The following is a 26,858-nucleotide window of genomic DNA, read 5'->3' as shown; positions in this document are numbered from 1 at the left end:
CATTGGAAAATTATTAGCCAAGAGAGAGCACTGTTTTTCAAAAACATAAACACATGGGAAAAATGGGAAGCATGCTTTCCTAAGCTAGTCAAAGTAATTCAAAATTCTGTTGAATTTTTCTTTTATCTGTATGGTGGAGAAGACCTTAATCTTCTTAAAACTAACAGAATAACATGAACTATATATGCCACTGCAATGGAAGTATTAGTGAAGTGAACTGAGCTTTTTTTTGGGAGGGGGGGGAGCTAGCAATCAGATTAACATTTAATCTTATTTCACACAATGTAATAAGTGTCAGACATTAATTTCTAGTAACTACTAGTAACTACTAACCTGAATCAGATATGAAGCAGCAACCTAGAGGAGAAAAGCTCCGTATAAAACATTCACAATCATGGTAACAGTCATGATTTTCTGCATGACACTCAGGTTACTTGGAAAATACATATTTCTTTAAAGTAATTTTACCTGGACTACAAGAGTCAATTTATACCATTTAAAAAAAAATAAAAAAAGTACAAACATAAAAATCTTTATATCCCAGTTGGTTAATCCCTCTACAAGGCAGCCTAAGAAATAAATTTAGTTAACTTTTGAAATGTAACAGATGAAAAACTACCTCATCTTTAGCAATAGCTAACTGCATTTCAGCATTCTGTCTTTTGATATTGTAGTACTGTACTTCTACTTCGTGTGTTAACTGAAGCCATTTCTGAAGTGCATCTGGAACAGACCAGCTACTTCTGAGTTCAAATTCTTTCTCAGCTTTTTTCAGAGCCATGCGAACCTAGAAGTTAAAGTAAAAGTAGAAACAATTAAGATGTAATTTAAGACCAAAATTTAAAAAAAGAGCAATTTAACTATGCTCTTTGTAAGTATCTTTTAAATTAAAGTTATAATACAATATATTTCTAACACTGAAGTTAGAGCTGCAGTTTTAAACGCACCTTAAATTCATGATGCAAAGTTGTAAGCTAGAGAGAGTAAAGGAAAGTTACATATACTTTAAGTTGAAATATCTAGCGCTGATATTTTATAATAGCCAGGTTCACTGAGAGACAAAAACATAGGGCACATATCATCTAAAACTGATCACATTTTTCCCACAACGAACATATTTATTCGCGGAGTAGGATGTGAAGAACTGCCAGCGACAGAACAGGTACTGGTCTACTACTACCTCTTCTAATATTGCCGAAGAACTTACCTCAACTCCTTAACTATTCACTGATTTTTGTAAATAAAGAAAAGTGATTATACCTCTTTTTAGTTTTCCATGAGACCTTCTTCATAGCCAGTTAATTCTCACTATTAGAAGCGTATCTGCTCATGTGGCATGTTTTACCACTGCTTCTCTTTAGTTCACTGCATCTAATACATCAGAAGCTAGGTAAGTAAGCATTTGCAGCCCACATATAAATTATGAGACAACAGATTCTGACTAAGCATCTACTCGATTTTTCTATGAGAGACTATGTATACCCTTTAGTGTAAGGAAGTTGTAGTACTTGTTCCAGCTGCCCTTTAGGGGAACTAGACAATAAACAAGATTTTAAAAATAAACGTATAATGTGTTTTTTCTTTAAAAAAAAAAAAAAAACTCATTACCATTGAGTCGATTTTGACTCACAGTAACCCCTTTTGAGTTTCCAAGGTGGTAAATCTTTACAGAAGTAGATTGCCCAGTCTTCCTTCCATGGAATGGCTGGTGGGTTTCAATCACGAACCTTCTGGTTAGCAGTCAAATGCCTTAGACACTACGCCACAAGAGCTCTTTTAGGAGTGTGTTGTTGTTGTTGTTATGTGCCCTCGAGTCAAACCCGACTCATAGCGACCCCCTCCTTGGGTTTCCGAGGCAGTATCACTACGGAAGTAGGATTGCCCAACCTTCCTTCCAAGGAGTGGCTGGTGGGTTTGAACCGCCAGCCATCTGGTTAGCAGGCAAGTGTCTTAGCCACTATGCTACCAGAGCTCCCTAGGAGTGTGTTAGGAGGTAATAGGAGTGTGTTAGGAGGTAATAAATGTTTTTTTTTTTTCTTTTAAAAAACTTAAGCCTCACTAGGAAAAGGACAGAAGGAAGAGATAATGCATTCCAGGAATGAATCGGTTAAAAACTAGGAAGAGCTCAAACTAAAGATGGATAAGGACAGATGATGGGACTTATGGAGTTGCACACACACACTCAATGCCTGCAGACAAAGTGATGATGAATAATGGGAGCATCCTGCTTCTTCCACCAAACCCACTGCCATCGAGTCGATTCCGACTTAGTAACCCTCACTGGATTTCCAAGGCAGTAAATCTATATGGAAGTACACTGCCCCATCTTCTCCCATGAAGCAGCTGGTAGGTTTGAACAAGCAATATTCTGGTTAGCAGTCAAATTCCTTAGGTACTGTACCACCACTGCTACCCCCTGCTTCTAGAGGACCATAATTTTCAATTAGTTGTCCTCAAAGGTCAGTAAGTAACTAAAATTCTATTCCTAAACTGAAGTCCAGAGCAATGTCTGCTCTGAACAAAGCCAACTTACTTAAATAAACTTTATTATTCTTCTGATAAAGAACTAGAATGGCTGTCAGATACTGTAAAAAATGAGCTATATAAAAAATAATTTTTAAAACTCTAAAAATTTTAAAAATACATCCAAAATAGAACACTAAGTATACAATTCAAAAGAGAGATACTAAATATAAAAGAAGATAACCAAAAACCAAAATCACTGTCTTTGAGTCAGATCCAACTCATAGCAACCCCTCCTTGGGTTTTCGAGGCGGTATCACTATGGAAGCAGATTGCCCAATCTTCCTTCCGAGGAGTTCAAATCCACCAGCCTTCTGGTTAGCAGTTAAATGCCTTAGGCACTACGCCACCAGAGCTCTCATAAAGGAAGACAGATAGAACTTACTGACAACAAAATCTAAGTAGTATTTTTACTTTTTTTTTTTTTTACTTTCATCGTGGTGAAAACATACACATCAAAACATTCACCAACATAACAACTTCCACATTTACAGCTTAGGGACACTGATGACATTCGTCATGATGTGCCACCATTACTGCTACGCTCTTCCAAAATAGTCTAACACCAAAAACCTAACATTTGTCTGACATGATATATTCTGCAATGTGATTAGAATAATACTGTGTAATAAGACTACCGGGTAAGCTATGTGGCGTCCCTGCGAATCTCTCAGGAATCAAGAATCTGCACTCAGGTCCTGTGGCCTGCAGTTTGGTGTAAGATCCCCAAGTGTAGAAGAGTAGGCCCTTTTGTGCAAAAGATTTTAAAGCTAAAACTTCTGTACAGTTTTTATTTCCCAGGAAGCATACTGAAAGCCTGAATAGATTTCACTTGATATTTCCTCTTTAATTAGCAAACATTTCCCTAATGTTTATTTCCCCTAAAAAAGCTCAAAAGAAATCTTTATATACATTCCATATATATCACACATATATAAATTGAAGCATAACAATTTATGCTTCAAATAATACCTCAAAGTTTTGGAAATTTAACCTTCTAATAATGACAATTATTTTAAGTAATGACAATTATTTTAAGTATTTTCTCTAAAATTCATGTTTATCATTCAACCTAAATTCCTACCCTTAGTGTGAATTTCATTGTTATTTATAATGGAAAAGACCCACTGAAAACCTAGAGTAATTAACAGCTTTTACAAATGCTGAATTTTGAAAATATGATCACAGTAATTATTTGCATAATTTTTTGGTCTCTATAATAAAACAATAAATAAATACATGATATCATTTAAAAAAACAGTCTAAATATCTAAAAACCTGACTTTTAAACCCAACTTTATCATCAATATTATATCTCTGTGATCTTCAGCACAGCCCTCAGTTGTTTTTCTTTTTTTAGTTTTTATTTCAGTTTGGGTGAAAGTTTACAGAGCAAATTAATTTTCCATGCAGCAGCTCATACACATTTTGTCTGATGACACTGATTGCAGTTCCCCAGTGTAACAGCTTTCGTCCCACTTCTTCCCCATAGTTACCTCTTCCCTGTGTCTTTCCCTCCCATACACTCCCACCCTCCAAGCTGTCCCTGCCCTTCTATTCTCCCATGATTAACTGCTCCAAGTAGTACATCTAGGGAGCTCTGGTGGTGTAGTGCCTAAGGCATTTGACTGCTAACCAGAGGCTGGTGGTTCAAATCCACCAGCCACTCCTCAGAAAGAAGATTGGGCAATCTACTTCCGTAGTGATACTGCCTTAGAAACCCAAAAGGGGTCGCTATGAGTAGGATCCAACTTGACAGCAGTGAGTTTGGTTGGTTTTTTTTTTTTTTTTTTGTGGGGGGGGGGGAAATAGCATATCTACCTGATATAAGTGTTCAGCCCATATGCCTACCTATTGTTTAGCTGGAAGCCAAAGGAGTGCGTTCAGTTCCAAAACTGAAGGGTAGCTAAGGGCCATAGTCTCAGGGGTCTCACCAGGCTCTATCAGACTTCATCCCTTAATTTCTGAGGCTCAGAATTGTCCCAGCTACAGGTTTCTCAAAACAATTTTTACAAAACCAAATAATTTACGTGAAAACTATTTAAACCATACAAAAGATAAAGAGGTACTATTATTCACTCAATAGTCTATGTTTTAGGGAAATAATAGTATTTATACAATATGTTTGTTGTTAGGTGCCATGGAATCAGCTCTAACTCATAGTGACTCCATGTACAACAGAATGAGACACTGCCCAGTCCTGCACCATCCTCACAATCCTTGCTATATACTTGAGCCCATCATTATAGCCACTGTATCAATCCATCTTGTGGAGGGTCTTCCCCTTTTTTGCTGACCCTCCCTCTACCAAGCATGATATTCTTCTCCAGGGAATGGTCCCCACTGACAGCATGACGAAAGCAGGTGAGATGAAGTCTGGCCGTTCTTGTTTCCAAGCAGCATTCCAGCTACACTTCTTCCAGGGAAGATTTGTTCATTCTTCTGGTTGTTGTTGTTGTTATGTGCTGTCGAGTCAGACCTGACTCATAGCGACCCCTCCTTGGGTTTCTGAGGCAGTATCACTATGGAAGTAGATTGCCCCAGCTTCCTTCCGAGGAGTGGCTGGTGGGTTTGAACCGCCAGCCTTCTGGTTAGCAGTCAAGTGCCTTAGCCACTATGCTACCAGAGCTCCGTATTCTTCACCAACACCACAATCCAAAGGCATCAACATTCTATAGTCTTCCTTATTCATTGTACAGCTTGCACATGTCTATGAAGTGACTAAAAATACCATGGCTTGGGTCAGGTGTACCTCAGTCTTCAAAGTGACATCTTTGCTCCTTAACACTTTTTAAAGGGGTCGCTTGCAGCAGATTTGCTTGAGTGCTGCTTCTATGGGTGTTGATTTCCAAGCAAAATGAAATTCCTGACAACTTCAATCTTTTCTCCATTTATTGTGATGGTGCGCTTACTGGTCCAGATGGGAGGATTTTTGTTTTCTTTATGTTAAGGTGTAATCCATGCTGAAGACTGTCATCTTTGACCTTCATCAGAAAGTGCTTCAAGCCATGACTTGAAGCATTTACTTTTCTTCCACAGTAGCTGTACCACTTTGCATTCCCACCAGCAATAAAACCAACCCAAACTCACTGTCACTGAGTCGATTCTGACTCATAGCGACCCCTCCTTGGGTTTCTGAGGCGGTATCTCTATGGAAGTTGATTGCCCAGTCTTCCTTGTAAGGAGTGGCTGATGGGTTTGAACCTCCAGCCTTCTGGTTAGCAGTCAAATGCCCTAAGCACTACACCATCAGAGCTTCAATGGATAAGGGATCCAATTTCCCCTCTTCCTTGCCAACATTTGTAATTTTCTGTTTTTTAATCTTTTACTCTTTTTTTAAATCTAAGCCATTCTTGGGAGTGTGACAGTATCTCACTGTGGTTTCGATTTTTATCTCTGTGACGGCTACTGATGCTGAGTACCTTTTCATATGTTTGGTGGCCACCTGAATGTCCTCTTTGGTGATATGTCTATTCCAGTCCTTTGCTCATTTTATGATTGGGTTGTCTTTCTGTTGTTAAGTTGTTCATGTTTTACATACATTTTAGATTCTTGTTAGATAAATGGTTTCTGAAGATATTCCTCTAGTCAGCAGAGCTTGTCTTTTCATTTTTTTTGTGGTAAAGTCTTTTGATGAACCAAAGTTTTTAATTTTTATGAGGTTCCATTTATTTATCTTGTCTTTTGCTGTTTGTGCTTTTGTTATTATTACACTAATTGACTACTGAAAGCTAGGCCTGACAGCATCACCCCTGCCTGTTCTTCTAAGTCTTATATTATTTTAGCTTGTATATTTTGGTCCTTAACCTATTTTGAATTTGTTTTTGTTTATGGTGTGAAGCAAGCATCTTGTTTCATTTTTCTGCATGTGGAAATCCAATTTTCCCAACCCTATTGAAAAGACTGTTCTTTCCCCCATTGAATTGACTCAGTACCCCTGTCAAAAATCAGCTGACTGTAGACATGTGGTTTTATTTCTGGACTCTCAATTCTATTCCATTAGTATATGTGTCTGTTGTTATACTGGTATCACACTGTTCTGATTACAGTAGCTGTATAGTATGTATTAAAATCAGCAAGTGTGAGTCCTCCTACTTTATTCTTCTCTTTCAGCACTGTTTTACTATTTGAGGCTTTTTGCTTTTCCATATAAAGTGGAGGACTGGTTTTTCTATGTCTGCAAAGAAGGCTATTAGAATTTTGATCGGGACTGCAATGGATCTGTATATTGCTTTGGGTAGTATTAACATCTAACAATATGAAGTCTTCCAATCCGTGAATACCTTTCTACTTATTTACATCTCCTTCATCTCCTTCATCACCATTTTACAGTTTTCATGGCATAAAGTCCATCACGTCCCTGGTTAGATTTATTCCTAGGTATTTTATTCTCTTAGATGTCACTTTAAATGGAATTGTCTCCTTAAATTCCCTTTCAGATATCTCCTTGCTCGTGTATAAACAAAACTTTTAACAGCAGTTTGGGAAAAACAAGGACTTTGGAATAAGACACATAAAATCTTACCTTTGCCATGTAATAGCTGTGTAACCTAAGACAAGTTACTTAACCTCTCTACACATCTCATCAATAAATGAAGATAATATCTACATACAGTGAGGATAAAAATTTACAAGCAAATCATTTGCAATGTGTAAGCATTTTCTGATACAAAGTAAGCACACAGAAAATTGTGTTTCTAATTACTATGAATCATGTTGGAGAGAGTTCTAAGGTATGCAAGGCCTCTATGCCAAAACTCTTAGATTAGAATGTCTGATTCTTGAGTCCTTTTCATATTGTGTCTTCTCCCTCAGTATGAGGAAGTCATCTTTAAAATACTGCTGTCAGTATATCTACATAAAATAATTTCCCCATTACTGCTTTCTGATTTGCTTTTTCTTATCTACAAAGTTGAGAAAAATAGCTTACAAGCTTGTTAGTACTGAGAACAAACCAAAAGTTAGAGGTCTTGGTGACAACAGGCACAGAGTTCTCCCAGGAGCACAGGCCACCAGATATAATTCTTGGGCAGAGTTTAATGTTGGTTGGGTATTTTTTTGTTAACACCCTTGTTCTTGATTACATTCTGTCTAGATAAAGTTCATCAGGCAAATGAAGCATGACATCAAAATATGTCTAAGAATCAATTTAAAAGAATAAACTCCTTACAAGGAAGAAGGCCAAAGAAACAGATGTCTGGGGATAAGGGAAGAGTAGTTAGTAAATGAGTGGCTGTATTCAATCAATCAGACAAACTCTACAAAGAATGTCTATCTTGAAGGAAACACTAATGGACACTGCATATTTTCCCACGAACTGAAATTAAAACACATTCATCACATACTACATGGCATTTCTCATTTACTGTTTGATTGAGAAGGCAACAGTACATAAAACAAAGCAGGAGGCAAACTGACTAGATTTTTGCCCCTGCTTTAAAACCCAATCACATTCTAATTTTGAGCAAGTCTTCCAAATCCTCATTTTGTCCCTCTATTTCTTTCTTTGTAAAGAAATGGTCAAAATCCGAAGGAGGAGCTGGCATCAAAGCAGAGGTCGTACACCTTAAAGTTGGAGGAAGGACTGTGAGCTAAGGAGTATACACAGCCTCTATGAACTGAAAAAGGAAAGGAACCAGAACCTCCCCTTGAAGTCACCAGAAGGAACGCACATTGGGTACCCATTTTAGAATGTGTCCTCCAGACCGGAAGGTAGTAATCTGTGTCATAAAGCTGCTAATCATGGTAATTTTTCACATTCAGAATAAGAAACTAACATCTACCTATTAATTTAAATTCTCCCAGTGCCTCCCTTCTCCAAAGGGCTCTGTGCAATGTCTGAGTCCTACATTTAGTCTTTAGTAACTGAATGGAGGAAGTAGAGTGGGGAAGGACATCTTTCAAAGGTTTCAGGATTTTTAGCAAATTATGTCCTGAAACCATTTCACAGGATCCAGATGGATGGTCAGTAGAGATCCTTTACCTTTGCAGAGAATTTCAACATTAGATATACTTTATTTTACTAGGTTACAGTCAGAAATGCAAACATGTTACAGAGATTAATTAAATACCTTAGATTTGCTCAAGTCTATCAACATGAAATGAGATAAGATTCAAAACATGAATGAGTGAACAAGACGGTTACTTTATCTTATAATTACTATTTTGTTATTTTACCATATGGACTTCACTTGATCAATGCTAATGATATGAACAAATGGTTCCCTTATTAACTAAGCAACTATAAAATGGATAAAATGGAACTGAATGTAGGAGGCTACGCACAAACAGGGCCCAGCTCCTTCAGCGGCAGTACAAATATCCTAACAAGCACTTCTGAAAGCGTCAATACCTGCTCCAATTCCTGCTCTGCATACTGGCGTCTGCTCAACTCGCACTCGGCGCCCTCCCTCAGCTCTCTCAGCCGACAAGCCTCCTCCTTCGCGTAATTGATCTCGTCCATCATTTTGCGCTCTAGATTTTGCTTTTCTACAGCCACATTTCTGTTTTCCTCCTGTGCCTTTTCAAGCCTTATAGAACAATAAAAAGGAACGAATATTGCTCACAAAAGTTTCCAGATTTCGTTTTTTTACTGAAAAATAACTATAGATCAAGTAATTAGATACACGTTTGAATCACAATTCACAACATTTTCTACTAACCTTAAGTCTCAATAATAAAAATGTCAGACAACCCACCATACAGCTATATTTTGGCTTCTGAGTTGACTCCAACACAGGGCAGTAGAGAAGCTCTTCATCAAAGAGACTTTCATTAAATTCATAATTATTTAAATGATGCTAAACATTTTTTTTTACCAAATAATTCCACTTATATTTGATTATTTCTATTGGTCTTCTTTCTACTCATTCCCAAGTATATACATTTATAAAACATCTGTAATTATGCAAATACACTGATACTTTTGTGAAAACACTAAATGAAATGGCCAAGCATTCCTGCTGTGTGTACTAACCTAAATATAAATGTGTGAGTCCATGCCCATATTACTTTCTTGTGAATTCTATTTTCCTATGTAAGTAACAAAGTCACAGCTATTCTGACTCACCTCTCTTGTAAGTCCATCAGACTCTGCTCTGCAGTCTGCAGACTCTCTAAGTCCTTCATCATTTTTGCAACATGTTCTTTGGATGTCTTATTCTGTGTATAGGCAAACCAGCACCCTCCAACACCAATGACTATAGAAACTGTGAGGATAAAATCCTTCATCCAGTTATGAGGTGGGCCTACAAAGAGAAATACAGGTTGCTGAATTAATTTTTGAGTGTAATGGAACAAATGAACCTCAATTCACAGAGGCACTTTCTTTTTAGTAATAGAAATTGAAAAACAAAAACAAAGCCTATGATGATCTTTCTCCTATACACAAGTTCGAGCCTTTTAAAAATTATCTCTTCAAGTTATCAGTCTGTATGGTGTAACTATTTCTATCTGATATACTAGACCTATAAAATCAAAACAAAAACCAAACCCACTGCCATCCGGTCAATTCCAACTATAGGAAGGCAGAAACAAACCCACAAGGATGCACCATGTCCCAGGAGAAGAAATAACAACAAAGTCCTGGGACCCCAGAAAAAGCAATAGCATCTCCAATCATGTGGTCCAACTCCCTTCCTTCAGGCAAGATAGGCAGCTGCCATGCTTTTAAAACCCCAACCATTCACATTTTCCACAAGCATGCAGGTATGTAACTAGTTAGGTAAATCAGTGGTTCTCAACTGGTGGTGATTCTCTCCTCCCATGCAGACTTTTGACAATTTTTAGTCATCACACTGGGAGAGGGGAGGTGTGACTGGCATTTAGTGGGCAGAGGCCAGGGATATTGCTCAACAGCATACTATGCAGAGGACAACTCGACCACCATCACCATCCCCCCTAATAAAGTTTAATTACTATGTTCACCATTTACATGAAAAAAGTCAAAATCTCACAAAAGACAATCCACCAATGGATTCAGTCAAAACCAGGATAAAGAACAGGTTAGAAAAGGGCTCATCTCCATGCAATGCCTAGCATCCCCGGCAGAATTCTACCCAGCATTTCCGAAGAGCTCTATTTCCTATGGTTTATAACTTCCACCAATACTGCATTTCCACCAGCTCTTACAAAGGGAGGTTTCCAGCTGTTTCACCAGCTGCTCTTTCAGCCCGCCAGGAGAGTCATGGAATCCATTCTACCACTTCAGTAACCTTTTCAGCAGGGTCACCTCCCAGATGTTACCATAAACACCAGAGTCTTCCAAGCCCAAAAATTCACATAGAATGAACATTAGTTTCCTAACTGGTAAATTCTTAAAGTATTAACTGCTTTTACTCCTTTTTGGCTTCTGAAAAATAAAATATCCTTCCTTCTAAAACGTGTAGTTTTCAAACACTTTCCTCCAAAGCTTTCTGAAATTAGAAATTAAATAAAATAAACATACTAAGCTACCCTCTGGGAAAAAATTATTCCTCTCAAAGTGAAGAAATGCAAGGTTTATTTTCCTTACAAATATGACATAACATTTTCTGACATGATCCTCCTCAAAACAAACAGCATTCTCTTAATTCTGCCAGGAAAGTCTGTTACTGTCTAGAGTTTCAAGTGGGTCTTTGCTTTCCATCTGTTATCTAAAAAAATCCTGCTCTCGATGATAATGAAATCAAGTCAGGATCTATTCGTGTCATCAGACAGTTAGAGTGCCCCAATTTTTAAAGGGGCTCTTCAGTGAACATCCAACACAACATTAACATGCCTAGAGCTACAAAAATCTAAAGTTTTAAATTGAGGGATTTCATTCTAAATAATCAAGTACTCTTTGTTTTTAGAATGCTTTGCTTAAGTTACCAGCTTTGAAATATCACACCCCATGTTTTAATGAGAGAACATCTCACCCTAAAAATCTTTCATTCTAATATGCTATTACATTTCTTTCACAGCTAACAGAAGATCTTTCTTAGTGGTCAACTACTTTCCTTACTTTTTCCTTCTTTACATAACAGAGAAATGGTCTTATTACTCTTTTGCACAATAGTCTGAGTAAGACAGCATACTAACGTGTTAGAGGTCCAAACAAAACCACATCCAGTGCCTTGAGCTGAAGTTTTTGTCTGTGACTCCGGTCACTGATTTTCAACTGAGAGATCATAAAGGATGGCTCGTGCACTGCTATCCTGTTCATGTAAGAGACACATGTGTGTATTAAATAAAATTATTTGTAGTACATAAATTTAAATATTTGATCAACACATTTAATACTTTTACATATTAGTGATTACTGTAAGAGCTCACTGGTACATGGTTTAATACTTTATTACATGTGTCAAAACCCTTTTCAGTGTAAACTTAGCTGTATAAAGATGCTTGTATGTTAATAGCTTAGTTACCATACTGTTCAATTTTTGTTTTCTAAGGTCACTTTCTGTTATAAGGTATGATTGAAAAATTTATGAATTTCAAATATTTTTAATCATTAATTATCTCTGGCATTTTACTGTTCTCTCACAAAGAACAATAAAATTATAAATGACTTTCTCAACATCAATAGCAGACTTAAAAAAACACTTCTCAATTTAGATAATGTTGCTTTTCTTTAAAAATATCTAAAAATTATACCTGTACATTCTAATATTGAAACTATTTCATACCAAAGTTGTAAGTGGGAAACAAGAAATCATCACAGAATAGATTTAGAAGATTTATAGAGGAAGTAGTATTGAATCACTTTATTAGCAATGAAGAAAGCATATGGGAAGTCATGGCAAAAGGCACAGGTAAAATAAGGAAACAAAATCACTTTAGACAGCAAATCCCACTCACCCAGTATTCAACGAAGATTTCTTAAGAACTAAGTATGATGCCATATAACACAAAGTCTAATAATAATATAATAAACAACCATGGACTATGTGCTGGGCCCTGCATCAAGGGCTTAATTATAGTATCGCCATTTTATAGATGAGAAAACTAAGGTTCGAAGATATTAAGACATTAATTACAAGGTTAAGTAATATACAGGGTAAGGCAGAAATTCAAACCCAAATGTGTATGACTCCAAAGACTGTACTCTGAACCACTGCATTTTATTTGGGAAGATATCAGTACCTCTGAGCATGAAGAAATTACAGGAACTCCTTTGAAGCTTCTAGAAAACTTTAGCAGGTAAAGAAGAACTCTAACTTTCCCTTTACAAAACGCCTTTCTCCATCTTCTCCACAGGTACTCTTCCTGTATAGTAAATACGTAGCTTTTGTTGCTTTGAGGTTTGTGTTTTGTATTGAGTTGAAAGTTTCCATATTTCCCTTAAACTTATTCTAAACTTTCACATCAATATTTGATTTTTCATATACCTATTTGAATGATGGAATTATGGGGCTAAGAGTCAGTTCAACAAGTGCTTTTCTTATTGAAGATATTTTATCTTCCTAGAGCTCTGGTAGCATAGTGCCTAAGGCACTTGACTGCTAACCAGAAGGCTGGCGGTTCAAACCCACGAGCCACTCCTCGGAAGGAAGGTTGGGCAATCCTAGTTCCGTAGTGATACCGCCTCGGAAACCCAAGGAGGGGTTGCTATGAGTCGGGTCGACTCGAGACGGCAAATAACAACAAAAACAACAATAACAGTGTAACTAAATGCTAGAGAGAAGACAAAATTTAATTAGATAAGGACTGCCTGGGTGGTGTAAATGGTTAAGCACTTGGCTATGAACTGAAAGGTTTGTGGTTTGAATCCACCTAAAGGCTCCTCAGAAGAAAGGCCTGAAGATCTCCTTCTGAAAGATCACAGCCATGAAAACCCAACAGAGCACAGTTCTGCTGGGAAACACGTTGGTTGCCGTGAGTCAGCGGCAGCTGGTGCGCACAGCTCCTCGTTTCCATGACAGGAACAAAAGGGTTTGAAATGGGAATGAAAACAGTAATGAACATTTATTATTAAACATATATATGTGTGTGTGTGTGTGTGTCAGAAAAATTCTACCTGAATGGGTGAGGATGTCAGGGAAGGTCACACAGGTCTGAAAGGAATGAGGAGGCATGTGTCAGGTGAAGAGAGCTCTGGTGTATATAAGCTCTGGTAATAAGAATTACAGAGTGCAGAAAACACACTAAAAAGTTGCTATGGAGTCAATTCCAACTCACAACAACCCTACAGAACAGGGTAGAATTGCTCTATGGTTTCCAAAGCTGTAATCTTGGAAGCCAACTGCCACATCTTTCTCCCGCAGAGCAGATGCTGGGTTCAAACTGCTGATGTTTTGGTTAGCAGCTGAGTGCTTAACCACTGCACCACCAGGGCGCTTTAAGCATAAAATAACCTTTATAAATGACTAACAGAATGCTGGCTACCTATAACAAATGTAGCAATGTTTTAATATCATAGGCCCATTGCCACTGAGTTGATTCTGACTCATAGCAACCCCACAAGACAGAACAGAACTGCCCCTTAGGGTTTCCGAGGCCATGTGTCTTTATGGAAGGAGACTGCCACGCCTCTTCCTCATGAGCAGCTGGTGAGTTCAAATGGACAACTTTTCAGTTAATAACAGAGTGCTTACCCACTGAACCACGAGGGTTCCAATATAATAGAAAGGAATCATAATAAGTGGTTGCTGTAGGTCAACTTCCTGGAACTGGCAATACAGTTTCTTACACATTCCAATAAGCAGCTCTGGTTCTTATACACCAGTTTAAGTTAACTGATACTAACCCCTTTAAGGTGACTCATGTAATTGCCACTAGCCTATAAAAGAAGCTTGAGGAAGAGTCTTCCTGTTTTCACTTCTCCTCTACTCAAAAGGCTCCAGTGAGATGACCTGAGAACTGAACTTCCACATCTATAATCTCTTTTTTCTACAGAAACATGTTCATTATTAAAAAACTAATCTTGATAAATCTATGATGTTGTCTAAACAATTCTGCCAGAATCTGGCATCATCCGGGACTTTTACTTATCAAAAAAGTGACTATGTTTTTTTTTTTATTTCCAAGGCAAATTTCATGTTGTATATAAAGAAACTCAAGAAGAACATAAAGAACCTGAGACCAGAACTAGATGGTGCCTGGCTATCAATGCCAACCAAAAAACTGGAAATCCTGAATAGAATGGGAGGGAAAATGTGGAACAAAACTCAAAAACACAAAAATAACCAGAATTACTGGTCAGATGAAGACTGGTGGGACCCCAAAAACCATTGCCCCAGGTTGCCCTACAAGCCTAGAAATGGACTCACTTCCATGGATTGGCTCTCAGCCCAACAGCAGAAAGACCTACACGCAGAACACCTACCCCAGGGTGATGCACCCACCTACTCTAGGGAGATGCACCCCTCAGAGCAATCGGCCATGAGCCATCAGAAGGGCAGCGTTCACACAGAGGGAAAGCTGGACAGACAGGGATGCACAGTTAAGAAGGGCACAGGAAGAGAGCAGTCACAGGGTGGGACACGGAGGAAAGTTTTTTATGGCTGGGGATGTTAATCGGGAACATGAAATCAAACATGTGCATGAACTGCTGAACATAAATCAAATTTGCTTTGTAAATTTGCACCTAAAGCACAATTAAAAAAAATAAAAGACTTATATTCTCAAGTGTAACTAATCCTGTATCAATGTTCTGCCCTGTTTTGTGCTAATACAAAAATCTGTCTTATTTAAAATCAAGAAATGTATCTTATTTCTTGCCTAAGGTAATAGCTCTGACAAACATTCTTTACTTGTTTATTGCTGTTTTCATTCCCATTTCAAACACTTTTGTGTTCTGCTTAACCATTTAAACCACCCAGGTAGTCCTTATCTAATTTAATTTTTGTCTTCTGTCTAGCATCTACTTGCACCAGGAAGATAAAATATCTTCAATATGATAAGCACTTGTTGAACTGACTCTTAGCCCCATAATTCCATCATTCAAATAGGTATATGCAAAATCAAATACTGATGTGGAAGTTTAGAATATGTTTAAGGGAAATATGGAAACTTTCAACTTGATACAAAACACAAACCTCAAAGCAACAAAAGCTACTTACTTAAATAGTGTATGTAGGCAAGTTGATCAGAGATCTAACATGTACATTTTACCATGGGAATAATTACATAGTAACTGATTAGAGTCCTTCTCAGTTAGGAAATCATCCAAGAAGAAATGAAACATAAGAAGCAGTGTTGTAAGAGAAAAGGTCATGCAATCAGTGTATATTTTAACATTTAAATCTTGAAAATTATGAGGTCAACTAATGAGTATTTAGAAAACATAGTTTGTAAAAACTCATCACAAACATCTAAGGGATGAACTGTCGTTGTAGACTCTGGTATCAAAATCCATCTAGATTCAAATACAGCCTTAGGCAAAATATTTAACTTCTCTCTGATATTTTTTTTCAATGTTTAAAATGGGGGTAACAATTCTACCTCATTTTAATCATGAGGTTTAAATAATATAAAGTATCACTGTAAAACATACACTTTAGTATTTATTTAAGGAGCCCAGGTGGTCCAGGGGCTAAAGTACACAGCTGCCAACCAAAAGGTCAGTGATTTGAACCCACCAGCTGTCCATGGGAGAAAGATGAGGCAGTCTGCTTCTGTCAAGATTTACAACCTTGGAAATCCTATAGGGGCAGGTTTACTCTGTCCTACAGGGTCGCTAGAGTTGGAATCAACTTGAAGGCAGCGGAGGGAGGGGGGAGGGATTATTTATATTTTGTTTTTTAAGTTTTATTTTTTAATTGAGGTTTAACTTATGGCCACTATTCAAGTAGTTATTGTTGTTTAATATTAAAAGGATACCAATTAAGACAGATCTGTACATTACTCCATTCAAATAGATTTTCTCACGAAGGTGAATCAATACCAGACGAATAGGCTTTGTTACAGTCCACAGGTGGGCAGAGGCTGACTTGAGGTTATCTAAGAAGATATACTTGGCCTACCTGGTAATTCCCTAAATTCCTTTCCTTAGGAGTAAAGGCAGGAGGGTAGGCTGATTATTTAGACAAGAAATCAGTATTAAAAAATGAAAACCATACCTTAAACAAAGTATGTATTTATGTATTTCCCTTGAGCCTTCAATCACTGAAGTAAACCTGCAGAGCCATCACTGAAAAGAGATGTCTAATATGTAATTCTCCATTCGTGGAAAAATGCATTTGGTTAATAAAGACTCACCTGGGAAGTGTTGTTCCTTTCACATTATTATCTCTAAAATTCTTCTCATATTGGGGTAGTTCAACAAATTCTATCAACCACTGAAGGGTGTCCTCAAGGGTCCAATTATGAACTGCAAGAAATAAAAAAGAGGAAGGCATATTTCAAACACAATTGAGTAACAGAATTTAAAAATAAAACATGTAATCATTATAACTTCAGGGGAAATAAAGATGTCAGGTGACATTTTCAATTCAATTCAATCAACAGTAAGTACCAAAATGTTAATTAGCATTCTATGAGTAGATACACTTCCTGCCCTTAGAAGCTCACAGTCTACAACAGGGAAAACAGATAAAAGAAAAAAGGAGAAAACATGAACATGGTTAATTCTAAAATAAGCACCTCTATAAAGTGTGTAGAGGATTAAATAATCCATTAATTCTTTCATCCATCCATCTATCCATCCATGTAACAGTGTTAAGTGTCAAGTTCCATTGTTGTTGCTGCTGTTGTTATGTACCATCAAGTTGGACCTGACTCATGGCGACCCCTCCTTGGGTTTCTAAGGCAGTATCACTATGGAAGCAGACTGCCTCACCTTCCTTCCGAGAAGTGGCTGGTGGTTAGCAGTCAAGTGCCTTAAGCACTATGCTACCAGAGCTCCTAGCTCCAATGTAAATGCAGGAAATGATAGCAGTGAACAAGAGAGATAAAGTTCTTGCCTAATGGAACTTCAGTTCTTTTGGGGAGGCTGGGAGAGGCAGCTTATGAAAGGAAAAAACAGGAGGGAAATTTCAGATAGTGATCAGCTATTAAGAAAGGAAGGGAAGATTTCAGGGCAACCCTTTCTGAGCGCATATGAACTGAGACCTAAAAAATGGAAGAATTCAACATCATGAACATCTGGGAGAAAAATATTCCAAACAGCAGAAAAAGCTAGTGTGAAGATCTACAGATAGGAATTAAGTTTCCTGTGTTTGAAAGACAAGAAGAAAGGAGTCCATAGATGACTTTTAAGAACAGTGGATATTTTTCTAATTTCAATTAAGAAAAATAAGAATACAATTATCTATGTTTTTAAAATATCACTCTTCTGTGAGGCTAGTCAGGAAACCCGGTGGCGCAATAATTAAGCTAATCAAAAGGTTGGTGGTTTGAATCCATACAGTAGCTTTGTGGGAGAAACAACTGGTGAAATACTTCCTTAAAAATTACAGCCAAAGACAACCCTATTGGGCAGTTCAACTGTCACATGGGGTTGCTATGAGTCGAAACCAAGTCAGTGGCACATAACAACAATGACATGTGTGAACAGAGTGAGTGAAGAAGCAGATCGATAAGGAGACCCTTCTTTATAGAACTGTCCAGACAAAAGAGGCTATTGGCTTGGGTGGTAGCAGAGAAGATGGTAACAAGTGGATGTATATTCTGAGGATAATGCTGATGAGACGTGCTGATAAAAGGGACAGAGTTTGTAGCTGGAAAAAGGCAAACAGCATAGAGAATAGGCCATTAACTGAGAAAGCAAAGAATGGGGACCAACAGAGATTGGAGAGATGAGTAGGTATGGGTGACAGATCAACAGTTCTGTTTTTAGACGTATGTTTGAGGTAACGTATTAGACATTTAAGGGGACTGCTGCTACTTACCATCTCAGTTTCTCATCCCAAAACTGGCACGATCATCATGCTTACATCTCGTTTTATTTTATGTCCAATATATGAGTCTGAAGCTTAGGGGAGGGAGCCTAAGCTAGAGATACAATTTTAGGGATCATTAATCTACAGATGGTCTTTAGATTGAATGGGATCACCCAAAAGAGTGAAGATAGCTATTAATAGAAAGCTATCTAAGACATAAGTGATACTCAGATGACACTATCTTGCTTGTTGAAAGTGAAGAGGAATTGAAGCACTTGCTGATGAAAATCAAAGACCACATGCAGCCTTCAGTATGGATTACAAGAAAACAAAAATCCTCACAACTGGACCAATAAGCAGTATCATGATAAACAGAGGAAAGACTGAAGTTGTGAAGAATTTTATTTTACTTGAATCCACAACAATGCCCATGGAAGTAGCAGTCAAGAAATAAAACTTGACAATAGCACTGGGCAAATCTGCTGCAAATTAAGACCTCTTTTAAGTGTTAAAAAGCAAAGATGTCACTTTGAGGACTGAGGTGCACCTGATCCAAGCCATGGTATTTTCAAGCATTTCATATGGATGTGAAAACTTGGACAATAACTAGGGAAGACTAAAGAATTGATGCCTTTGAATTATGGTGCTACTGTTGTTGTTAGGTGTCACTGAGTCATCTGCAACTCATAGCGACCCTATGTACAGCAGAATGAAACACTGCTCAGTCTTGCGACAGCCTCACAATTCTTCGTATAACTGAGCCCATCATCGTAGTCCCTGTGTCAATCCATCTTGTTGAGGAACTTCCCTTTTTTCATTGACCCTCCACTTTACCAAGCATGATATCCTTCTCCAGGAATGGTCCCTTCTTACAACATGACCAAAGTAGGTGAGACACATTATGGTGTGGGTGAAGAATATTAAATATACCATGAACTGCCACAAGAAAGAACAAATCTATCTTAGAAGAAGTGCAGCCAGAATTAGAAGTTAAAATGGCGAGACTTCATCTCACATACTTTTGACGTGTTATTTGGAGGGACTAGATCCTGGAGAAGGATATCACGCTTGGTAAAGTAAGAGTCAGTAAAAAAGGAGGAAGACCCTCAACAAAGATGGTTTGACACAGTGGCTGTAACAATGTGCTCAAACACAGCAATGAATATGAGAATGGCACAGGATCAGGAAGTGTTCCTTTCTATTATACAAATGGTAGTTAGGAGTAGGAACCACCTTGACGGCACCTAACAACAATAAACAACAATCTAAGAAATTGGACCTGATTGATTCATAAACAAAATGATAGCTCACGTCTCTTCTCTTGGACATTTACTCTGGATTAAGCACTTATACGCATCTTCTCCTTTAAGGCTTATCAAGGAAAAAAAAATGAAGTACAAACATGATGATTATCCCATTTTGAGATGAAAATTTGAGAAATTAACATGAGCAGTATGCTTAAGTAGCACCAGTAGGTTTGAACCAAGACAAAGTGAGCAAAGGATCTGACTCTATGCTGCTCTAAGAGCATAATATTAAACAACAGTAAAGATACTGTGTTGTTGTTGTTGTTGTTATATACCATCGAGTCGGACCTGACTCATAGTAATTAATCACTGAAAGCAACTCAGGGGTTTCTGTATTAAGAGCATAAAGGATAATGATGAACTTATCCAAAGGAAAAAATGCAAATGCCCTTAGAAAAGGACAAGTTCCTTATTGCCCGTACTTAATTTGAGGACTTGGGAAAACATGGTGCTTCTAGAGCATAGAACTGGTCAGAGGAGAGTGAAGTAAACAAGTGAGCAATAAAAGCAGATCTAGGAATCCATCTGTGCATAAATCAATCTGAGAAAAGGTCTTTCTGAGAAACTACATAAAATTATGAATTCACATTTGCAAGCAAAGCTAGTTCTTTGCAATCTGCTTTTTCATTAAATGCTCTTTAGATAAAAAGCTTAAATAAATCATAAACAACTGGCTAACAAAAACTTCATTAAAAAATTATATACAGCAATTTAGAATTGTATACTGAAACAAAGTGTTGACTATTTTTTGTATGTTCTCTTCTTCATGTGTTCCTGTCACAAGCTTGGACATGTGCCTGAGGCTGTATCTATGCAGCCAAATAGCTCAGGCTATCAGCCAACAGTTCAGGCCCTGGGTGCTTTCCACTGAATTTAATACATTCAGAGTAGCCTTTCTAATCTTAAGTTTCTTCCTATTCAAGATGAACTGCATTGAGAATTGCCCTGTCTTGACTGCCAAGAAACCCATAGTGCAGCTGCACCTCACACACCCACACAAAAACTCCAGCCAAGAAAACAGGATAAGATTCAGTCATTTCTATGGCTGCTCAAATGATCAACAGCAAAAGTCGCTGATCTAAACAATCTAGCACATCAAAATATTCCTGCAAATTGCATTGAGCCAGCACAGAAAGGAAGGAAAAAAACTCAAATTAAAAGAATATATATTTAAACTTCCCAGATCCTAGTACTTCTTGTACTAAGGGCCACAGAGTCAGCTCTGGACTCATGATGACATTACACATACATCTCTCACTGCTGTGGAGTCAGATCCGACTCAGAGCGACCCCTCTTTGGGTTTCCAAGGCAGTATCACTATGGAAGTAGATTGCCTAATCTTCCATCGGGGGAGTGGCTGGTGGATTTGAACCGCCAGCCTTCTGGTTAGCAGTCAAATGCCTTCGGCACTACTGCCACCAGAGCTCCCTTCCGTATTCATGGTGCCTAGTAAACAGAACATTGTAATGGTTCCAGAGTAATTTTCTTTACAATCTTTAAAACAATGAAATTTTAACATGAAACATGAAGTTTACTTTGGAGAGAAGTTCCTTTCTCTGGCTCCTTTAGGGATACTTTACTCAATTCCTTCATTTCTCTTCTTGTGACCAAGACCTATATACTATATTTGCTCTCTCTGCTCTAAATACAGTAGCTGTTCTTTAGTTCTTAGCTCTTTAGTTCTCTATCATTCCTCAGGCTGTTCAGTCACTGTGAGACCCTTTTCTCCATCCTCATGTTGATTAAATAGGTCTCAGCTTTGCCCACCTATTAACAGTTCATATTTCAATCTTCAGGGGAGTTTCCCCTGACATTGTTGATCATAAAGCACCCTGTGATAGCTGGAGATGTGTGTCAACTTGGCTGGACCACAATTCTGTGTGGTTTAAGCAGTTGTGATGTGGTTATTCCCATAATGGGATCAGATGAATACGTTTGAGCAGCGAATCCGTTGAAAGGGAATTTCCCTAGGGGTGTAGCCTGCTTCCAGTATATCTATGGACATCCTGGAAAAACAGACACTCTTCTGTGGATTGGGATTCTGTTGTGCTGCCTACAACTGTCTGTGAGCGAACAATCCACCATTCAGCCTGGAGATCTTGGAGCTGTCATTCGTTGGAGTCAACAGCCAGTGTACTGCCTGCCAACCTTGAGCTCCTCAGCTCCTGCAGCTACGAGAGTTGGGAAAAGTCTTTAGCTTGACGTCAGATTCAAGAACTTGGGACTTGCCAGCTTCTATAAGTGTGTGAGCCATTTTCCTAAGATAAATTTCTCTTTTTCTCTATATATAATCTTTACTGGTTTTGTTTCTCTGGAGAACTCAGTCTAACACACCTTATAGTTTTTGTACATTTAACTGATTACAATTATTTGTATGATTATTCTCTCAACATGTTTGTTCCATTAAACTATAAGCTGCTCTCTTACTACTCTATCCCTAGCATTTGGAACAAAAAAGGTGCTTAACAAATCATTTGTTGGATGCTGCTCAATAAATGAATAGTAATAAATGAATAAATGAGTTGAACGTATTTAACTGACAAGTACTATGAAAACCTATTTTTACATTTTAGTGAGGAGACACGAATAAGCAGAATAGTGACTGTATGACATTGGTAATAGTAAAGAGGCTATTCACTGCCCATCACTACTCTTTTCACAAGTGCTGTTGGTAACAGCACTTTCACCAGTGCTGGGGTGGAGACAAGAAAGCATTGCTTTCAGAAATACACTTTCCAATCTTCAGAGCTACAGAAACACCAATTTCTACATTGCTGACTTATATTGTTTTTGATAGAAATGGGTATCTCAAAGTTATTGATAATTGGCAATTTATTCCAAGCTCAACAGAAAGAACTCTGGAATGGTAGGACATCTGACTCTAGTTCCAGCTGCGCTGCTGATTCACTGTGACATGTTAGCTAGATTATCTAATTGCTGCTCAGTTTTTTAACACAAAAAATGAACCTGATGACCCTTTAAAATTTCTCCTAATTCTGTTTATAAAATTCTATTATAACAAACAAAACCAAAAAAAACCAAATTCACTGCCATCAAGTCAATTCCAACTCGTAGCAACTCCTCCTTGGGTTCCCAAGGCGTTATCTCTAAGGAAGTAGATTGCCCAGTCTCCCTTCGGAGGAGTGGCTGGTGGGTTTGAACCACCAGCCTCTGAGAAGCAGTCAAGTGCCTTAGGTACTGTGGTACTGAAATTTGTATGTCAACTTGTGGACAATCAACTCCATGGTGGGATCTACTACAATCAGCTGAGTAGCTGCCTTTGGGATGTGGTCTGCTTTCTGTATATAAGGAGAAGCCTTGGGGATAGTCTCTACCTTATGGAATGCTTGAACCCTGCATGTAGCGGTGTCATTGTTCAGCAGCCTGCCATGTTCAGCTGACCTTGGAACTTACAATGGACTTAAATGGCCTGCCTTGTGGTTTGGTAACATCGGGACTGTGTCATTTCATTTGTTGACCTTGGGCTTGTTAGCCTCAGCAGCCAATAGCTGCCTGAGTGAAAAAAAGCCTCTAGCTTCAGTGGACTGGGAGGAAGAGGCAAAGCTGAAGCCCAGGGTCGAAGGACTTTCACACAGCCCCTAGAGACTGGCACTTTGAACTCGGACTTCTAGCCTCCAAACTGTAAGAGAATAAACTCTTATTTGTTAAGGCCATCCCATTTGTGGTATATTCCTGTTAGAGCGGCACTAGGTAACCAGAACAGGTACTATATTGCTAACTAAGCTGTTAGCCAAAACAGGAGATGACAGAATGTTGTTGTTATTGTTATGTGCCGTCAAGTCGGGCCCAACTCATAGCGACCCTTCCTTGGGTTTCCGAGGCAGTATCACTATGGAAGTAGATTGTCCCATCTTCCTTCCGAGGAGTGGCTGGTGGGCAGCCTTCTGGTTAGCAGTCAAGTGCCTTAGGCACTACGCTACCAGAGCTCTTAGATGATAGACTACTGAGAGGAAAAAAGTTAACTCTAAAAACCTTTTTTCTCCTTGCTCAAAGTGAAGAGGACTTGAAACACTTACTGATGAAGACCAAAGACTACAGTTAGGGTTAGGGTTAGGGTTAGGGTTAGGGTTAGGGTTAGGGTGTGGATTACACCTCAACATAAAGAAAGCAAAAGTCCTCACAACTCAACCAATAAGCAACACTGTGATAAATGGAGAAAAGACTGAAGTTGTCTAGGATTTCATTTTACTTGGATCTGAAATCAACCTCCAGGGAAGCAACAGTCAAGAAATCAAGCATGTACTGTTAGTGAAGAAATCAAACAAGGTACTATACTGGGGAAATCTGCTACAAAAGACCTCTTTATAAAGTGTTAAAGAGCAAAGATGTCACTTAAAAGAGTAAGCTGCACCTAACCCACACCATGGTATTTTCAACTGCTTCATATGAATGTGAAAGCTGGAAATGAATAAGGAAGACCAAAGAACAACTGATGCATTTGAATTATGGTGTTGGCGAGTAATACTGAATATACCACGGACTGCCAGAAAAACAAACCAATCTGTCTCAGATGAAGGACAGCTAGAACACTCCTTAGAAGTGAGGATGGCGAGACTTCACCTCTTGTACATTGGTCATGTTGTCAAGAAGGGCCTGTCCCTGGAGAAGGACATCACGCTTGGTGAAGTAGAGGGTCAGCAAAGAAGATGACCCTCAACAAGATGCACTGACACAGTGGTTGCCAACAGTGGACTCAAGCATACAACAATTGTGAGGATAGCACAGTCTTTATTAATATCAGGAGATTTACAAACATCACTCCAAATAATCATCACAACAATTCTTTAAAGTAGGTATTTTTATCATCATACTGAAACTAGGGCTTTACAAAGGCTAGGTTCTTAATTAACTTTAACAGACTTAATAATTTACAGATCAAACCTGTTTCCAGAGCCATTGGCCACTGGGCAGGCATATTGCCTCTACAGAGTCAACTAAACCAAAATCAAACCCCGTGCCATTGTGTCAGTTCTGATTCACAGCGACCCCATTGGGTTTCTGAGGCAGCATATCCCATAAAATGTGGAAATTATCGAACAATATCATTAATATCACATGCAAGTAAAATCTTACTGAATATAACTGAAAAACATTTGTAGCAGTATATTCACAGAGAACTTCCAGAAATGTAAGCTGGATTCAGAAGAGGATGAGGAACAAGGGATATCATTCCTGGTGCCAGATGGATCTTGGCTCAAAGCAAAGAATACCAGAAAGATGTTTACTTGTGTTTTATCAACTATGCAAAAGCACTGGATTGTGTGGATCATAACAAATTATGGATAACATTGAGAAGAACAGAATTCCAGAACACTTAATTGTACTCATGAGGAACCTGTGCATAGACCAAGAGGCTGTCATTCAAACAGAACAAGGGAACACTGCATGGATTAAAATCAAGAAGGGTCAGGGTTGTATCTTTTCACCACACTTATTCAATCTGTATGCTGAGCAAATAATCTGAAGAAGAACGTAGCATCAGGATTGGAGGAAAACTCATTAACAACCTGCAATACACAGATGACACAACTTTGCTTGCTGAAAGTGAGGATGACTTGAAACACTGACTGATGAAGACTGAAGAATGCAGTCTGAAGTATGGATTACACCTCAATATAAAGAAAACAAAAATCCTCACAAATGGACCGATAAACAGCATCACAATAAATGGAAAAAAGACTGAAGTTGTCAACAACAATGCAACACAACACACTGCCATCAAGTTGGATCTGACTCATAGCAACCCCTCCTTGGGTTTCAGAGACACTATCACTACAGAAGTAGACTGCCCAACCTTCCTTTCGAGGAAGTTCTCAAAGACTTCATATTACTTGTTTCTACAATCGACACCAATGGAAACAGCAGTCAAGACAGCAGATGATGTATTGCACTGGGCAACTCTGCTGCAAAAGACCTCTTTCAAGTGTTGAAAGGCAAAGATGTCTCCTTGAAGACTAACGCGTGCCTACCCCAAGCCATGGTATTTTCAATCACCTCTTATGCATGTTAGAGCTGGACAGTGAATAAGGAAGACTGAAGAAAAGTTGATGGTTTTGAGTTGTGGTGTTGGAGAAGAATACTGACACTACTGTGGTCTGCTAAAAGAACTAACAAATCTGTCCTGGAAGAAGTGCAACCAGAATGCTCCTTGGAAGCGAGAATGGCCAGACTTCACCTCACCTACTTCGGTCATATGTTGTTAGAAGGAACCATTCCCTGGAGTAGTATATCATGCTTAGTAAAATGGAAGGTCAACAAAAAGGGGGAAGGCCCTCAACAAGATGGATTGACACAGTGGCTGCAGTAATGGTCAGGAAAGCAGGGATCATGAGGCTGGCACAGGACCGGGCAGTGTTTCACTCTGTTGTACGCAGGGTCACCATGGGTCAGTGACTACTGAACAGCACCTAACAACAACAACAAATCTTTGCAGAAGTGGATTGCCCCATTTTCCTTCCATGGAGTAGCCCATGGGTTTGAACTGCCAACCTTCTGGTTTGCAAATGCCTTAGGGAGGGCCTGTGCCACCAGAGTTCCTCAGAGTAAACTAAGTGGTCCTATTAATGAAAGCAGGTACTATAGATAGAGAGCTTATGTTCCAGTCATACTTGCAACAGTATTTATAGCCTCCTGAATGGATTGCATTCTCCCAGACCCTAAACTACTTCTTCAGCCTGGAATGGCTTATCCCTGTTTCTTCCCTTTGTGCCAGGTTTACCCTTCCTTAGCCTTCATGACTCACATCAGGAGCTCCTGTCCACGAAGTTTTCCCTACTATAAGTACCAATCGTGGTCGTTATGTTTTTGTGTCAACTTAGCTGTGCCTGGTTGAGTGGCTAGACAGCTGGTGGTAGTTATTCCCCACGATGAGACTGGCAGTCAACTCCATGGTGGGATCTACCACAAGCAGCTGAGTAGCTGCCTTTGGGATGTGGTCTGCTTCCTGTATTTAAGGAGAAGCTTTGAGAATGGTCTCTAGCCTATGGCACGCTTGGACCCTGCACGTAGCTGTGTCATTGCTCAGCACCCTGCTATGCTCTGCCGACCTTGGGACTTATAATGGACTTAAGTTAATGGCCTGCCGTGTGGTTTGGTAACATCGGGACTGTGCCTTTTTACTTATCAACCTTGGGGCTTCTGAGCCTCAGCAGCCAGCAGCTGTGTGAGTGAAGAAACACCTCTAGCTCCAGTGGGACAGGAGCAGGAGACAGAGCTGGACCCC

The 26,858-nt window shown here is 38.7% G+C and overlaps 1 protein-coding gene across 1 annotated transcript in view; it reads right to left on the bottom strand.

Annotated features, from left to right (window-relative positions):
• STIM2 (stromal interaction molecule 2) overlaps window positions 1-26,858 on the bottom strand; it is a 300,518-nt gene that overhangs the window by 23,908 nt on the left and 249,752 nt on the right. Inside the window, exons 4-9 of the mRNA XM_007955656.2 lie at window positions 16,687-16,798; window positions 11,584-11,699; window positions 9,593-9,770; window positions 8,876-9,053; window positions 620-787; window positions 334-357 (exon numbers count right to left, since the gene is read on the bottom strand). Of these exons, the coding sequence (XP_007953847.1) occupies window positions 334-357; window positions 620-787; window positions 8,876-9,053; window positions 9,593-9,770; window positions 11,584-11,699; window positions 16,687-16,798 (776 nt within the window). The remainder of the gene's footprint in view (window positions 1-333; window positions 358-619; window positions 788-8,875; window positions 9,054-9,592; window positions 9,771-11,583; window positions 11,700-16,686; window positions 16,799-26,858) is intronic.

This window comes from Orycteropus afer, unplaced genomic scaffold (genome assembly GCF_000298275.1).
Source record: "Orycteropus afer afer isolate SDZICR_OR568_19922 unplaced genomic scaffold, OryAfe1.0 scaffold00525, whole genome shotgun sequence".
Classification (NCBI taxonomy): Eukaryota; Metazoa; Chordata; class Mammalia; order Tubulidentata; family Orycteropodidae; genus Orycteropus; species Orycteropus afer.
The sequence above is the reverse complement of the archived record's forward strand: the minus strand, read 5'-3'. Positions and strand labels throughout refer to the sequence as shown.